The 16,696-nt window shown below is 36.2% G+C and overlaps 1 protein-coding gene across 4 annotated transcripts in view; it reads left to right on the top strand.

Moving 5' to 3' along the window:
- Positions 1 to 93: 93 nt before the first annotated feature.
- Positions 94 to 16,696, top strand: part of LOC126249780 (endoplasmic reticulum membrane-associated RNA degradation protein-like) — an 89,472-nt gene continuing 72,869 nt past the window's right edge. For 3 of the 4 annotated variants that reach the window (XM_049951474.1, XM_049951481.1, XM_049951465.1), the window contains exon 1: positions 94 to 533. In XM_049951474.1, coding sequence (XP_049807431.1) covers positions 323 to 533 — 211 coding nt within the window. In that variant the 5' untranslated portion in view covers positions 94 to 322. Of the gene's footprint in view, positions 1,145 to 16,696 lie in introns of all 4 variants that reach the window. The other variant, XM_049951489.1, reaches the window with a different exon arrangement.

The raw sequence follows: 16,696 nt of genomic DNA, 5'->3' as shown, positions 1-16,696 counted from the left end.
TCACGATCGCGCCAAACTCACAGTTCAACCTACCGGCCGCTTGGAGCGCTGGTGGCGCTGAAGGCAAAAAATCGGGACGAAGTGTCGCGACTGTTATGTTAGACTGTGGTGTCGATCTTCAACGAGAGAGTGTCGATAATTTGGTTGTTGTCTTGTTGGTGTTGGGATGTCAGACGCGTTGTAACTTCTAATTATGATGTTCTGTGGTCAACTGTTAGTAGAAGTTTCAGTTTTAAAAAAGTGCTGAAGTGTGGCAGAGACAATAAATTCTGGTTTGAGCGTGACTGATTTTAAGTGGAAAGTATGCACTGTACGGTTTCATATGAAAAGTGTTGATGTTTTGACAATGAATGTAAAAATCGAGGAAGTTGCGGACAGGATAAGTCACATGGAAACATTTCTGTCACCGAATGTACATTACATATTTGTTGAGAGTAGACAGAGTGAGGATTCGGCAGTGCGGACTGCATCCTGCCTAACGGAGCAATATACATTTGACTGGGATAAAATTATGACTTCGTTGAACCTGTCAGGTAGCTCATATGTAAATTAGAATTAGTTTCTGCTGTTGTCAATGTATGATTTGCAGTTAGTGTAAACTGTGATCAGTGATGACATTGTGGTTATGACTGGCTAGAAAGATGCCATTGAGTATTGTTGCCATGATATCCGTAAGTGATTATAGTATCAGTAGCCTTCATTACACCACTGTAAAATTTCAAATTCCGAAGTCTAATTCCAGGTTACATTCAGGGATATGGACCGATTCAGTAATATATCGGGAAATCAGATCTTTAATGCAGATAGATTCGCCGTAGAATCATATACCGCCGTTATTTCCAAATTTGTTTGTGTGTGGACATTATATAATATTGATAGAGATAGTGAAAACGGCACATTACAAAAAGCGCTGCTGCTTTCTCATCCAACCCTTGCCCTATGCTAGTGTTACATGGGCCATGTTTTTTTTAACAGTGCTTTGCTTGTATTGTTCTGCCATGGGAAGTTAGTAACATTATCTGTGTTGGCAATACTACCGAAAAGTGTATAGACGTTCGTAGTTGTAAGCAAATTCCCATCGTAATATAAAACTGAAGTGTACATCACAGCACTTCCATGTGAACAGATGTGATTTTACTGCAAAGTAAGACCTACTCTTCTTTAATCAGGGAATTATAAAATTAGCAGTGTGGAGTAATCAGTAAAGAAATAACTTGCATTAATTGTTCCATTGGGAACAAGAACATTACTTACAAGATTTTGCTGGCTATCTAAACATGTTAAAGTAAAACAAATGGCTGTGCCCATTCCTAAAGAACCACCTTGGTAGGATCCTTAATTAATAAACTCCCATATAAAATTGAAATAATGTAAGGATTTAAGTTGTGTTCCCTCTGCCTGCAAGTCTAGCACTTAAACCTCAGTGCTATGTTGCAGTCAAGCACTCTAAGAGCTTTTTCTGCCCTAAACTTGTAGTTTGATTGCACGGTTTTACTGTTGTAAACCTCTGCATTTACTACCTTCAAAAATGATTTTATGATGTACAGCACAGGCTATCCAGGTTCCTTGTTACATGTTCCCATTTGTATTCTGTTCATTCACGAAAAATGACTCCAAACAAGTATTTCAAAATATCCTGTACCTTGTTCACATGACTGAAGTGGTGCAATTAAATGTATTGGGATTAAAATTTTACATCTAATGAACAACGGGGCCACCAGTATTTTCTTGTAACAGCATATATTAAAAAATTGGTCCTGTGATGGTTTTGTTTTATGTTTCAGTTCTAATGTTATGTGTATTTTTAACAGTGTAATTTAGTTATTGTCGGAGGTAGCTTAGATTGTTACATACTACATCTATATCTGTTAAGTGGAGATGGGAGTATGTATTGAAGATCACAGTACTGCTCATCCCTTCCCCCCACCCCCTCCTTTTCTTTCAACAGACTGAATATTAGTTGATGAAGGTAATGAATGTGTCAACCATTTCTTTTTATAGATTGGGTACTTGTGGAACTCTGGTCCATAATAGTGGCAGTTAATAAGTACACTGTAGGTACAAAATATAACACCTTTAGTCAACACGATATAGTGCATTTATCAATACACAATTGTACACTACAAAATCACAGACGAAACTACTCGGAGAGAGAGTATGCCTCCTCATTCTCACTGGCTGGATGTTACCACGTATTATAAAGTCATGGCATGCAGTTGCATCAGTGGTGAAAACTTTTGTTGTTTCACTGTGGTTTAGTATTGTCAAGTTTTTGATATGTTATGCAAAAGGGTTCCAATGCATACCTTATGCTCAATTTTTTAAAGTAACGTTGTCATTGTTGTTGTGGGTAGCATGTTGTGCAACTTAGTAGTCAAGCAGAGGCTTTTCATGAGTGGAAAATTGGTTTGTGGTCACGCTAACTCATAAAACTGTGAAGTAGTCCAAGAATGAACAATGTTGAAATATGACTTTGCTGCTTTTGCGAGCAGTTTTGCATGTTGTTGTTAGGCACGTTATGCCATTGACAGAGTTGGAATAAGTAGCAGCACATGAATCTGTGTGATAAGTATTCAGGTGAGTCTTTTACAGGTAAATAATCCATACAGAGAAGGCTGGGGCCAATATTAAACAATGTTGAGCAAAGATTGTGTGTGTGTGTGTGTGTGTGTGTGTGTGTGTGTGTGTGTGTGTGTGTGTGTGTGTGTGTGTGTGTGTGTGTGTGAGAGAGAGAGAGAGAGGGGGGGGGGGGCAAAATACCATTTTTGAGGAATGACTTTCTTTCCAGGCGACAGGGTCATTCCATGTCAAGTCACCCAGGCCTTGACACCAACCATGTCAGATTTTGATGAAACTTGGTACAATTACTTCTTTTATCATCCTGAAAGCACTTGTAAATTTTTTTTGCTCTATCTCTTATAGTTTTTTTATATAAATTTTTAAAGTTTTTAGATTTGGCGTTGTTTCAGCAGTCGGAAATCGTAACTTAAATGTGTCCTCACAACTAAAAAAATTTGTATGTTAAAGAATACTCAAGATATCAGTATGAAATTTTGGAATAAGTTTGTGTATTATATCTAAATGTTAAAAAAATTACCATAAAGATATATTAAAATCTTCCAAATGAAAAAAAATTACAAGTAGTAGTTGGTTTTTTTATCTTGTTTAGTTTTACAAAAACCTGATAGAAAGCTCAAATTTGTTTTAAAATACTCTTAATTGTATAGGCTATTAGATAAAAGAAAAATTGCGTTGGCTTTTTAACCTGTTCAATAGTTATCTAATTTTTTAAATAATATTAATTATATTTTAAAAATAAAAAGTACCAAGTGACTCAGACACCAAAAATAAGTTTTTGTCTTCTTGGAGTAACAATGTATGCTTGGATTTTGTTTTGTTATACCTGTGTTTTGAAGTAAAAAATTATTACAGTGTTAAATAGTGCTTGGATAGTATTTTATTAAGTTTATTCGAACTTTCAGTAAGTACTGTTAGTTTACAGAGATTCTTTTCCAATATCCTATAAAAGTAACCAGAACAGTAATCAGACCAAAAGTGAAATCAGTATGTCAGATATTCAAACCTGTAACGTAGGGTTATTTAAAAAATCTGACTGTTTCCAAACAACCTACACACCTTCAAAAAAGTTACAACCGGTACCTAAATTGAGTGAGGAAGAAAAAAATTTGATCCACTTGCGATCTGGAATTAATCTGTGTGAATTTAAGAATATATGTTCACACCACAGCTACTACTTTTTAAATGTTTTTGAAAAGTATCAAACATGTGTAGACCCACTAAAAAAAAAAACACAAAAAGTCCATCAAAAGTCGTTGAGAAGTGTAGGCTTGGATCTTTCTAAACAATTACTGACAAAAAATAGTAGCATAAAACCTGGACAAAAGCTTTGCTCAACATACAGTAACTTTTGTGAGGAAAAATTAAGAGTTGAAGTCAATGAAAGTGAAACAGATGATGAAGTCATGGTTGAATTAGAATCATTGGAATCCAGAAATGAATCCCTCGTACAAACAAACATTGCTCTTGATAATTTAGGTTTAACACCGATAAAGCTTCATGGCTTGTCAGAACAAAGTAAAGGGTCTTATTTTAAAAGGAAGGTTAGTAGTATTGAAAAGACTGCAAAAAAGGCGGTTTCAAAAGCATTAAAATATGATGCACCAAGTTCTGATGATGACGAAGAAGATACAAGTGTGGTTGAGAAAGCAAAGGATTTTGATGTAATGATTTCTCTTATGAAAGAGAGGATGTCATCTGTTGGAGGTCTAGAAAAATCCAGATTCTGACCTTGGCTCCAGATTCTTGGAGTCGAAATAAAGTGATGAAAGAATTTAATGTAAGTGAGAACATGGTGCGACAAGCTAGAAAGCTAAAATCTGAAAAGGGTATTTTGGAAACTCATGGTCCAAAAAAAGGTAAAACTCTTTCTGAAAATACAGTAAGACTTGTAACAGATTTTTATGAAAAGGATGAAAGTTCCAGAGTGCTACCTGGAACAAAAGACAAAGTAAGTGTTCAAAAAAATGTGTACATGCAAAAAAGACTCATTTTGTGTAACTTGAGAGAACTCTATTATTCTTTCAAATGGGATAATCCTGAGGTAGAAGTAGGATTTTTCAAAATCTTGTTTCTTGAGACCTAAATGGTGTATCCTTGCTGGTGCTGCAGGCACACACACTGTACGTGTATGCAGTATCCACCAGAATGTTAAACTATTATTGGATGCTGTGAAAATTGAAGAATCTTATAAAGACCTAATTAAGATGCTTGTGTGCAACACGGAAAACCAAAACTGCGTGCTACATCATTGCGACAGCTGTCCTGCAAATGCTGCACTAACTGAGTACTTAACTGAAAAACTAAGTGAAGATTATGATTTAGAAGAAGAAATTGTATTCAGTTAGTGGGTTAACACAGACAGGGCAGAAATGATCAAACAGTCTATCAGTGTTGAAGATTACATTTCTTTATTGGTTAGGTCATTGGAAAAGATCACTCCGCACTCGTTTATAGCAAAATCCCAATCAGCAGCCTTTAAAAGATTGAAAGAAGATCCACCACCCAAAACAGCAATTATTGTGATGGATTTCAGTGAAAATTATTCCTTTGTTATAAAAAATGAGATCCAAAGTTACCATTGGAATAGAGGTGGTTGTACTCTACACCCAGTTGGAGTTTTCCTAGGAAATTAGGAAAACAATGTTTTTGTTTCCAACCACTGTTTTATTAGTGATGACCAAGAACATGACACTGGTTTTGTTAACTTTGTACAAAAAGAAATTACAAAGTGGCTGTCATTAAATCATACTGACATTGACTCAGTTCACTACTTTACAGATGGTTGTGGGCAGCACAAAAATAGAAACAGTTTTAAAAATTTGAACACTTGAGAGACTTTAATTTGAGTCCCAACACTCTTTTTTTGCAACACGTCATGGGAAGTCAATTTGTGATGGCCTAGGAGGAACTGTTAAAAGAATTTTAGGGAAAGCCAGTCTACAGCTTTCAGATGAAGAACAAATAATGACAGCAATCGATGTGTACAAGTTTTGTGAAAAAAATATTGAAAACATTCATTTTAACTTTATTGACAAAAAAGAATCTGATTTGCTACGGTTAAAACTAGAAAAATGTTTTTTCAGCAACCCGAACCATTCCTGGAACAAGAAGTGTTCATAACTTCAAACCACTTCCAACAAACAACCTTGAAATTAGAAGGACTACAGATAGTGTAAAACCCTCCTTAGTCTTTTCTTTCCATTCTTCTTCTGATTGGGTTCGTGTTGAACCATGCAAATCATGATGGTAGCTGGTACTTTTGGACAGGTAAAAACAATATTCAATGATGAAGATGATGCAGAAATTCTATTTCTACATCCTTCAGGACCAGCTGCATCATTTTATTGGCCTGAAAGAGAAGATTTTTGCATAGTGCCTTTGGAGCACATAGTGTGTGTAGTAGATGCACCTCAATCAAGCGGCACTGGAAGAATGTATTACTTCAAAAAAGACTGTATCAAAAGAACTGAAAGCTCTTGGATGAAGTGGAAAAACAGTTTGAATCAGCATTAATGTTTATTAAAAAGACAAAATTACTCAAAAAATTCAATGTTTCAAGCAATCAGTTGGGTTATACATAAGTGTTGTAAGAACACTATATTTGTACATAATTCTAATGTAATCTACTATAATTAATAAACATGTTAAAAAGCCATCATTATTTTTGTTTTATCAAGTAGCCTATATGTTTAAGAGTAAATTAAAACAAATTGAGCATTCTATCAGGTCTGAGACTCTAGATATTGCAATTCGTATAAAACAAAACATCTGTTAAAAAAAAGAATATATATATAATTTTTTTTCATAGAAAATATTAATATATTTTAATAGTATCATTTTTATCTTCAAATATGTATAATAAATAAACTTGCTGCAAAAATTCATGATGTTATCTAAAAGAGTTTTTAAGATAAGCAATTTTAAAGTTTTGAATACAAACTAAATTTACCATTTCCAAAGGTTCGGAAAACGCAAAACATAAAAACTTTAAAAATTTATTAAAAAAAACTATAAGAGATACAACAAAAAAATTTGCAAGTGTTGTCAGGATGGTATTAGAACCATTTGAGCCAAATTTCATGAAAATCTAAGGTGGTGGGTGTAAAATTTATTTTTTATTGGGTGATTTGATATGGAATGACCCCACAGAAAAATGTTGCTGTAGCAGTCACTGTGGATAGGTTTAAATTCTTCCTGTCCTAGGTTAGGCTACCTCTTTTTGGCTTGTTAATGAGTTTGTGGATATTAGGAAAATCATGGTTAACTGACTTAGGACGGGGAATGAATTATGTCATTAATATTTTGAGATTTGAATGAGACCTTCTACATGCTCTTGGAGAGATGCTTTCCATTAGAGCATTGTAAACGGATTTCCAGCAGTAAAAGGTAGCCTGGGTGGCTAACTAGTGGGATAAGGATATCATGTAGAACAAAGTGGGAATTATATCAAAATGTTAGAAGTAGTCACAATCGTGTGCAGTAGCCCATTACAAACAGTATTGTAAGGTGCTTAAAAATGTTATTAGGAAGGTAAAGAGTATGTGGTACGCAAATAGAATAGCAAATTCACAGGATAAAATTAAAACTGTGTGGTCAGTTGTGAAGGAAGTGTCTTGGTCAGCAGCACAAAGTTGACAACATAAAGTCAGTTCGTAGTAAAAACATTTCCATTTCTGATAAATCTGATATATGTACAGTATTTAACAAACATTTTCTGAGCATTGCTGATGAATTAAATAAAAATTTAGCTTCTACAGGGAATCGTATAACTCTCTTGGCAAATGCCTTTCCAACATTGATGTCTGAATTGCTCGTCTGAGATACAGACAAAGGGGAGATTGAGTCAATAATCAAATCACAGAAGGCTAAGGATTCTCAACAATTAAAGTACTCAGTAGTAAAGCCACTTTATAAAAAGGGTGAAAGGGATAGTGTAGACAATTTTAGACATATTTCTATGCCATCAGTGTTTGTTAAAGTTATTGAAAAGGCTGTGTATGTAAGAATAAGTGATCAATTTATATCGCACAATTTGCTATCAAATGTACAGTTTGGCTTTAGAAGTCGTTTGATAACTGAAAATGCTATTTTCCCTTTTCTGTGTGAGGCACTGGATGGGTTAAGCAAAAGGTTTCGAACGCTAGGCGTATTTTTTGATTTAACTAAGACGTTTCATTGTGTTGATCACAAAATATTTCTCCAGAAGTCGGACCATTACGGGATACGGGGAGTAGCTCAGAATTGGTTCACCACTTTAACAACAGACAGCAAAAGGTCATTATTCACAGTGTTGAGAATGGCTGTGATTTGGGGTGTGGTCAAATAGGGGGTACTCCTGTTTCATATTTATATTAATGATGTGCCCTCTAGTATAATGGGTAACTCTAAAATATTTCTGTTTGATGGTGACACTAGCTTGGTAGTAAATTAATTCTAAATCACAGTAAGACTCAGTTTTTACCTTTTCTAACACACAATTCAACAAAACCTGATGTTTTAATTTCACAGAACGGGCATATAATTAGTGAAACTGAACAGTTCAGATTTCTAGGTGTTCAGATAGATAGTAAACTGTCGTGGAAAGCCCACGTTCAGGATCTTGTTCAAAGACTTAATGCTGTCATTTTTACTATTTAAACGGTATATGAAGTAAGTGATCATTTGGCATGAAAATTAATCTACTTTGCTTATTTTCCCGTTTCTAAAAGGATAGTTTTGTCTCAGAAATCAACCCCTGTTCACTAGTCTCGGTATTTTGACATTGGCCTCAAACAATATCAGCTTATTCCCAAGAATAAGCAACTTTCACTCAGTTAGTACTCAGCATAAATCCAACCTGCATTTGGATTGGACTTTCTTAACTCTTGTGTTGAAAGGTGTGCATCCATTTCCAATAAACTACCACAAGATTTCAAAAATTTTATCAGTAATCCACGCATTTTCAAATTTAAACTGAAGAGTTTCCTCCTGGGTCGCTTCTTCTATTCTGTCGAAGAGTTCCTTGAAAAATTAAGCTGGTTTTTGTTGTATTGTTGATTGTGTTTACTTAAACTTACGGTTTGTCTTTTTTTTTATTCATAAGCATTTTATGTTTAGCTGTTGTTACTTTCATGTTGTAATTTCATATACTGACATGTTCCATGACCTCGGAGATTTACTGCTCAATTTGGTCCTATGGAACTTGACGTGTAAATAAATAAAATACACATTGTGAGAGGGGCTAGTAGTCATTATAGATGTGCCACCTGCTGATACAGTGTCACAACTATAGTGTAGGGACCTTTTTGTGCTGAAAGGGTGGCAGCTATCAAGGTAACGGCACCATTGTGTATAAGAAATTCAGTATGTGTCATAGCAGGGTGGTGGTAGATTTATTTTTCTACATTTCTAACCAGCAACATTTTCTATAAGCCAAGATCACATTAATTCTAGTAGTGCATCCAAAGCAGTAAAATCCCACCTAGACCATTTTCAAAGCATAAAATTGCTTACGAAATAAGTTTCTTAGCCCATCTATAAGTAGTCACACGACAACCAAAATTGGCAGTTTGCAGTTAGAAAGCCCACAAGTAAGTGCGTTGGATAATGCCAGAGTCACACACATTCTGTGTGCAAAAAATATGCATAACAAAAACTGTGAAACTCAAGAACTTTAATCTTTAAAGACTTTTGATTACTGTAAACTAAATTAACAACCATTTTAACAGAACTTTCTTGTAATTAATGAGACAGTGTGGAATGTTATTTCCTCGAAACAAGTGATTGTTGGACAAGGTGCTTCACATTGTGGACTGAATTAATGGAGCTACTGTGCTGTATTCTTTTGTGATAAGTTATTAGAGAACAGTACTGATAGAGAACTGTGCTTTTACATGAAAACGTGAACTGTGTTTTCTTTCACCATTTAAATAATTGACTTCACCACTGTGACAGTTAGGTAGTGCAGGTGCTGATGTCGCTCAGTGCGCTAATTTATTTTAGTAGGTGACAGACTGGTCAACATTCTTAATAACTGAAATTAGTGAAGAATAAATGTATGTTAGTGCAATTCAAATTATGGTGTCACACACATCAGAAAACACACCATCCTACACTCATTTAGACTTTCAGCTTAGAGATGATCAGGAGCTGAGCTGCTGAAGAGAGGCTACGAGAATTAGGTCAGTATCACTACAAATACCATTAATGAGTCTTTCTGTCTCATATTTGATAGACGCAAGTTGGAAAACAATGTGAAAATAGTAAAGTTGGGAATACTCATAAGTACTGAGGTAGCACCAGAGCTGCACAAATTTAGTTTGGAGCAGTGGAAATGTAGAAAAGAGATTACTGACACAGGCGTTAGATGCTAGCAAAATATTCAAAAAATCATTCAAGAACCACACCATAACCCAAATTTGAAGCCAAGTAGCCGTAAGCTAAGTGGAGGATGAAAGAGCAACTCTGTAACATAGACAGAGTTATACAGAGGTATCTGAATGTCATTTACTGACAACATTAAATGCTCTTATATCATTGGATGGGAGACCCAAATCACTTACTAATGGCTGAGCATTCATAGGTCATTGAACAGAGACTAATAGATAACATTGTAGTGACATACTGAAGTTATTTCATGGAATGGAAGAAGATGGCATGTGGAGTAGAGGTAGACGAAGTGAAATATGTTGGTGTAAAATTGTTGAAGTTCAGGAGAAAGAGTATTAGGTGTATCAGTCCTGAGACCAGTTGATAAACTTTCCCTCAATTACTGTGAATGAGGCAAGGGGTGTGTTAAGATTTTGGATGGTGAGGAAAGATTCCTCTAGATGGACCAGAAACTTGTTGGCATTGGAAGGTTGTCGCTGATTGTTTCCAGTCTTGTCTACAAGCACGTCATCCTCACACGAGGATCTCTGACTCATCTGTGGTCCTTTTGCCGCTTTGTACTATTTTGTGTACAGGATGCGGATTGGGATTGGTATTCATCGGAAGCGTGGTGGCAAAATAAGATAAAAATACTTGGTCTATAGTTAAGTGTTCAGAAGACAGAAAGGGCTTGCACTGGGGGTGGCGGTAAGAATTATTTGTTGGTCTAGGAATTTGGTCAAAAAAAAATGAAGAGAATATGAGAGGAGGTGGTAGACATTCATGTGACTGGTGACTGGTCATGATGAGCAGGCACAGAGGTGGATGGCAGGGAGCCATCTGCTTTGGCTGGAGCCTCGGTCATGAGAGAGAGAGAGACACAACTGAACTCTGCCAGCAACCCCACACGTTCTTGCTTCCCACTTTCCTGTTCATCATATGGTGGTGTGCGTACACCAGTTTATTCAGCAGAGGGCTGAAGGCATCTCTTGTCAGCATCTTTTACTGGAATGAACTGCTTTCACCCAGAAGCACAGGCTATATTGGCATATAGGCATTGCAAGAACTCACACTGGTAGCTTGTTTGAAAAGCTTACAAGAAAAATTTCATGATGGAATTGTGTAATGAACTCAAAGATATTCTTTGACTGGCTGGTCACCCTTTACGTTTGTGATAACTGAATACTTGTTTTCAATTTCTGTCATAGAAGCCCCTCTGTTAGAGAGATTGGGTTAGCGTATGCACCAATGTACTTTCAATTGTTCGTGCCTGCCTTTGCCCTACCTCACTCTTTACATTACTGAGAGAACTAATTCAATCCTTCCAGCTTTCAATACTTGTTTCTGGCATTCTGATGTTCTGTTTAGCCTCCCATTAATTTTTCTGTGTTTTATTTGGAGCACAGAACACATTAAGGGTAATGTAGTGATATAGAATCTCAAAGCTGGTGCACACTTCAAGAGGACCAGCCTAGTGGCTTTAAACTTTTATAAAAGACATGGAGAATTTCATTTGGGTGCCAGCAGGTATGGTTCCTGTGAAGACCAACCTAATGCGATGTGGCCTGAAGGAAAATTGATGACATCCTTCGTGAATAGTAGGGGTAATGGCATGCAGATTATTTTGGTGTGCACTGCTTCTCTGTTTCTGTGTAAGACTGAAGCTCTGTAAGGAAAAAAATAAAAGTTCTAGGGATTAACACATTGTTGTGCTAAGAATTGCAAAAGTTGATCTTTCATGGACACAGAAAGAAGACCAGTGACTAGCAGAAACAGTAGACATGCCAGCCAGAGGCAAACCAGTGAAGACTACAAAAAATGCCTTTGTTTTAATGGTTGCCATCCCCACCATTGGTAACATTTCTGTGACATTATCTCCCTTATTTCTTGATAGTAAAAAATGAGCTGCCCTTGTTTGAACTTTTTTGATGTCCTCTATCAGTCCTACCTCTACGGAACATATACCACACAACAGTATTCCAGTAGCAGACTGACAAAAGTAGTGTAGGCAGTCTCTTTAGTAGACCTGTTGAATCTTCTAAGTGTTCTGGAAATAAAACAGTCTTTGGTTCGCCTTCCCCACAAAACTTTCTGTGAAATCATTCAAATTTTATTTGTTTGTTATTGTAATTCCTGTGTATTCAGATGACTGACACTGCCCTTAGACTTGTGTTTAGAGGATTTCTTTTAGTACCCATGTGGATGTTCTCACACTTATCCTTATCTAAGAGTAAATGTAGACTTTTTGCGGCATACAGATATAAAATCTATGCCATTTTGCAATTGGTTTTGACCTTCTGGTGACTTTACTAGATGGTAAATGACAGTGTCATGTACAATCAATCATAGAGGACTGTGCAGATTGTCTCCTAAATAGCATAGATAGATCAGGAACAGCAGAGGCCTATAGCACTTCCTTGGGGAATGCTAAATATCACTTCTGTGTGACTCGATGACTTTCCATCAGTTACTACAACCTCTGACCTTTCTGACATTGAATTATGAACCCAGTAGTGCAACTAAGATGATACTCTGTAGGCACGCTATTTGATTAGCAGTCTTTTGTGACGAACTGTGTCAAAAGCTTTCTGGAAATCTAAAACTGGTAATTCATAATGTTTGAACACACTATCTGCTCCAAAATCCTACCGCAAGTGATGTTAGTAATATTGGTCCATATTTCATTGGCTTATTCATATTTCCTTCCTTGAGTATTACTATGATCTATCCAACTTTCCAGTAGTTAGGTATGGATCTTTCATCAAGCAAGTGGTTGTATATGATTATCAGCATTCTCTGGAAGTAATCTAATTAGTATAAAATTAGGACTGGAAGACTGGCCTTTATTAAGTATTTGAGTTGCTTTGCTGCACAGAAAACATTTACTTCTAAGTTATTAATTTTTGCAGCTGTTCAGGGTTAGAGTTCTAGAATATTTACTTCATTGTCTTTGGTGAAGAAATTTAGAAAACCGTATTTAGTAACCCCACTTCAGTAATACTGTCACTGGTAACATTACCATTGCTATTGCGCATTGAAGGTATTGTTTGTGTCTCGCCACTGGTGTACTTTACGTATGACCAGAATCTGCACTTGTACTAGATTTCAAGGCAGAATTTTATTGTTGAAACTGTTAAAAGCATATCGTATGGAAGTCCACACCAAGTTTCACTAAAACATTGTCAATCTTGGGGACTTTGCATTCTTTTAAACTTGGCATGTTTTCATTGCTTTTGCAATAGTGTTCTGGCCTGTTTTGTGTACCAGTTCCATTTCTTAACTAATTTATTTGGTTTAAATCTCTAAACTGCCTTCAACACTGTTTATTTGAATTCAAGCCACATTTGTTCTATGCTTACATAGTCTGTTTGGAAGGAGGAGAGACTGTTTCTTAGGAACACATCAGTCAGAATTTTTATCTGCTTTTGTGAATAGGTACATTTTGCATTTATTTTTGGTGAATTTGGATGTTCCGATACACAGTCTTGCTGCAATGATCCTGTGGGCACTAAGCTCCATATCCATCATAATGCTCACCATTTGCTCAAGATCATTCAAGTATGTTTTCACCACCATCTATGCTTTGAATGCGCTCCTGAAGCAATTTTTCAAAATAATATCTGGAGAAAGCATTCAGTACGATTTCAAATGATGATTTATGCCTACCATGGACTTAAAACATGTATTTTTGCCAACATATCAAAGGTAGATTTAAATCACTTGTGGGGAACTACCCCCAATGCTGTTTATTGGAAGCACTGGTTCAAAAAATGGGTTTTTAGAGGAATATCAGCTCCAGTTTTGGACCAAATCCTCACATGGAAACTATTATTGGCAGATGGATTCTGTGACTTTTGAGAAATGGGTTGAGAAAAAAGTACTTCCAAACCTACCGCCACAATTTCTTGTTGTGGTGGATAATGGTCCATACCATTATAGGCAAGTAAAAGTATCACCAAATTAATAAAACCCCAAGGCAACAGTGATCTGGTGATTGCATTAGAGATATACAATGTGACAACATGCTGGATGAGGACCTGTATGATTTATAGTTCTTCAAAACAAGATCACTGCAAAGTCATATGTACAGTGTGTAAACTTTTAGATGGCAGACCTCTCCCTAGTCCTGAATCGGTAAACGTCGGGAGGCTTCGGTAGGCACGCAGTTTCGACTGCTGCCAACATTACGTAGCTGACTGTGTTGTACAAGGTAGCCATTGTCGTCTGCTTCGTTATTGTTTTGCGCTGTACTGTTCTGCGTGTTTTTATTGTGCAGTTGTGCTAAACGTTATCAGAATGAGTGAAGAGGCAGTTGCTAGCCCATCTCGGGAGTCGCCAACAACCCCTACCGGTAGGCCTGCGGTTAGAAGGAAACCAGTATTACGCAGCGATACTCGCAAAATCATATTGCATGTGATTGAATGCTGCGAAAGGGAAAGGGAGCAGAAAAAACTGCTTCACACCATTTACAAATGAATCAGTAATTGTAAAAACAACATTAGTCCAAAAAAGTAAATTTTTCAGGAGAAGCAAAAAACTGTATACAGGCTAAATAACGGACATTAGGGTAAATCCATTAATTTTAATATCGACTGTGCATGTTAGGTAAGCTTTAACAATAAAACAAAGTACTTTAAATGTAATAACTTTGCATGAGCGATTTTTTTTAATTGTACGGACTTATGTTGTTATTGCAGGATGAACATTTTGGACTGACATTTTAACATCAACATTTGTTTATGTTATCAAAAATTACTTTACTGTATAAATTTAATATACAATATTACTTGTACATTGCCTAATATTGTTTTACAGAGAAATTGAAAAATATTGTTAATGTATGCACACACTGTATGGAAGGACTAAAGATATGACGATGTAAATCATGACATTAGGAATTAAATTTTTATTTCACCTAACAGGACAATGAAGGATTAACACTACACTATACAGGTTATTTTACACCAAAAATTTATTATGAATCATCTTCAGGAGTGTCCACAGAAGGCCACTCAGTCAATTCCAGATAAAAGGCTTTGTGCTCATCAGGAATATATTGCATTAATTGTCCAACATCTTTCAGTTTTTTGACATGGATTTCAACTTTGTTATTATATGCAATTTCTGAAGGCAACTTTGGTTCTCTCTGTAATGAATGTCGCAATAAAAGCGGTGTTTTACGAGACCATCAATATGATAGTAACAGTCAACTTTACCTGGAAATATTTCACTGTGATGGAAGCTCATAAATGAGGACACTGTGAATTTCACTTTACTGCTTTTGTCCACATTAGTCCCATAACTGTCATCAGACGAACGGGATCGCTTATAAATTTTGGGCCACCATTTTTTGTAACCCAAAATCTCTTCCGTGGTAACAAGCTTTATATTAATATTTTGTTTTTTGAACGATGTCACCATACATTGAACATACTCATACAAACAATATATTCTGTCTTTTCTTCTTATCACCCACTTTATGGAAGCAAATGTACGATCACATGGCAAAAATGATTAGCCACGCACAGGAAAATGCTGGAATACAGCCTTGAATCTGCCAGAACTTACAAGGCAGTTCATTAACCTAAACACTGTGTTGTTCTTATTTTGCACAGGGCACCCATCCGAGAACAGGTGTAATTCAGTAACACTATCAGATATCTCTGTGTTGATGTAATCAACCAAAAACGAGCATACTTCGTTAGGGCCTTTGTGGGCAGTACCTTCGTGGTACAGATATACCTTGGATTTGTTGCTCTTTAGGTCTGTTATACAGAATGCATTAACGTTAATTTGCCCTAAATAAAAAGCTTCCTGTAGTGGGAGCTTAGGCAACTGCAGATTTTGCATATAATCGAAACACAATGCTACTGCATGCTCATTTTCTGCACACTTCTCCTTAACAGCATCCATCTTTAATTCTTTGCTTCTTCTTTTATGTACCATGAGTTCCGCTACAGCCACACGCTTTGCAGTATCGTACAATGATGGACTCTTTAATCTTCACTGAAAGTGACTCACAAGAGCAGCAAGTATCGATTTGCGGCCGCCCTTTGAGGCCGCTCAAAGTGTAAGTTAAAACGCTCAATGAAAACCCTTAAATAAATTCCATATGACACTCTGGTATGAGGATATAACTTCATGAACAGTTCATACATACTTTTTACAGATAATTCAGGACTTAAGTAATACATTTCTTTGCTTGAATAATGTGAGATTTTCGTAGGTAACGTTTTAATATGCTCCTCAATTATCGATAGGGCTTCCTGTGGTGTTGCATTGGTTGAAACAGTACATCCTCTACTGTCACATGGGCGAACATTATTTATCACACAGTTACAAATTCCTCGCACACATTCATTTGCAATGCCAAAAAGGCTACAAAATGCCTTTTTTGCACACTTCGACCCGCCCAGCATCTCCAGTTAGCACGTGATATCGATAATTTAGTGCTCTTGGCGTAGGCTGGCCATCACTTTTCCGGGGTCTTCTGCGTATCACGTCTTCTTTTTCGATCAGCCCTGCAAGGTGACCATCTTGTGTGTTCTTACTCTCAAAATCTTGAAATTTAGTGAATATATCTATCTGTTCATGTTCAGAGATCCTCTTGAAACACAGTTTCTTACATCTGAAACTATTAATACACGAATACCAATGTCAGGAAATGTAAAAAAGTTGCAAAAAAATTATTTACGTAAAATCAATAATTTTTTTGATAGAGTAAATTATGCATATGATATTTACGTACCATAAAACTTAGAACAGATGA

The sequence above is a fragment of the Schistocerca nitens genome, chromosome 1 (genome assembly GCF_023898315.1).
Source record: "Schistocerca nitens isolate TAMUIC-IGC-003100 chromosome 1, iqSchNite1.1, whole genome shotgun sequence".
In the NCBI taxonomy this organism is placed as follows: domain Eukaryota; kingdom Metazoa; phylum Arthropoda; class Insecta; order Orthoptera; family Acrididae; genus Schistocerca; species Schistocerca nitens.
The sequence above is the reverse complement of the archived record's forward strand: the minus strand, read 5'-3'. Positions and strand labels throughout refer to the sequence as shown.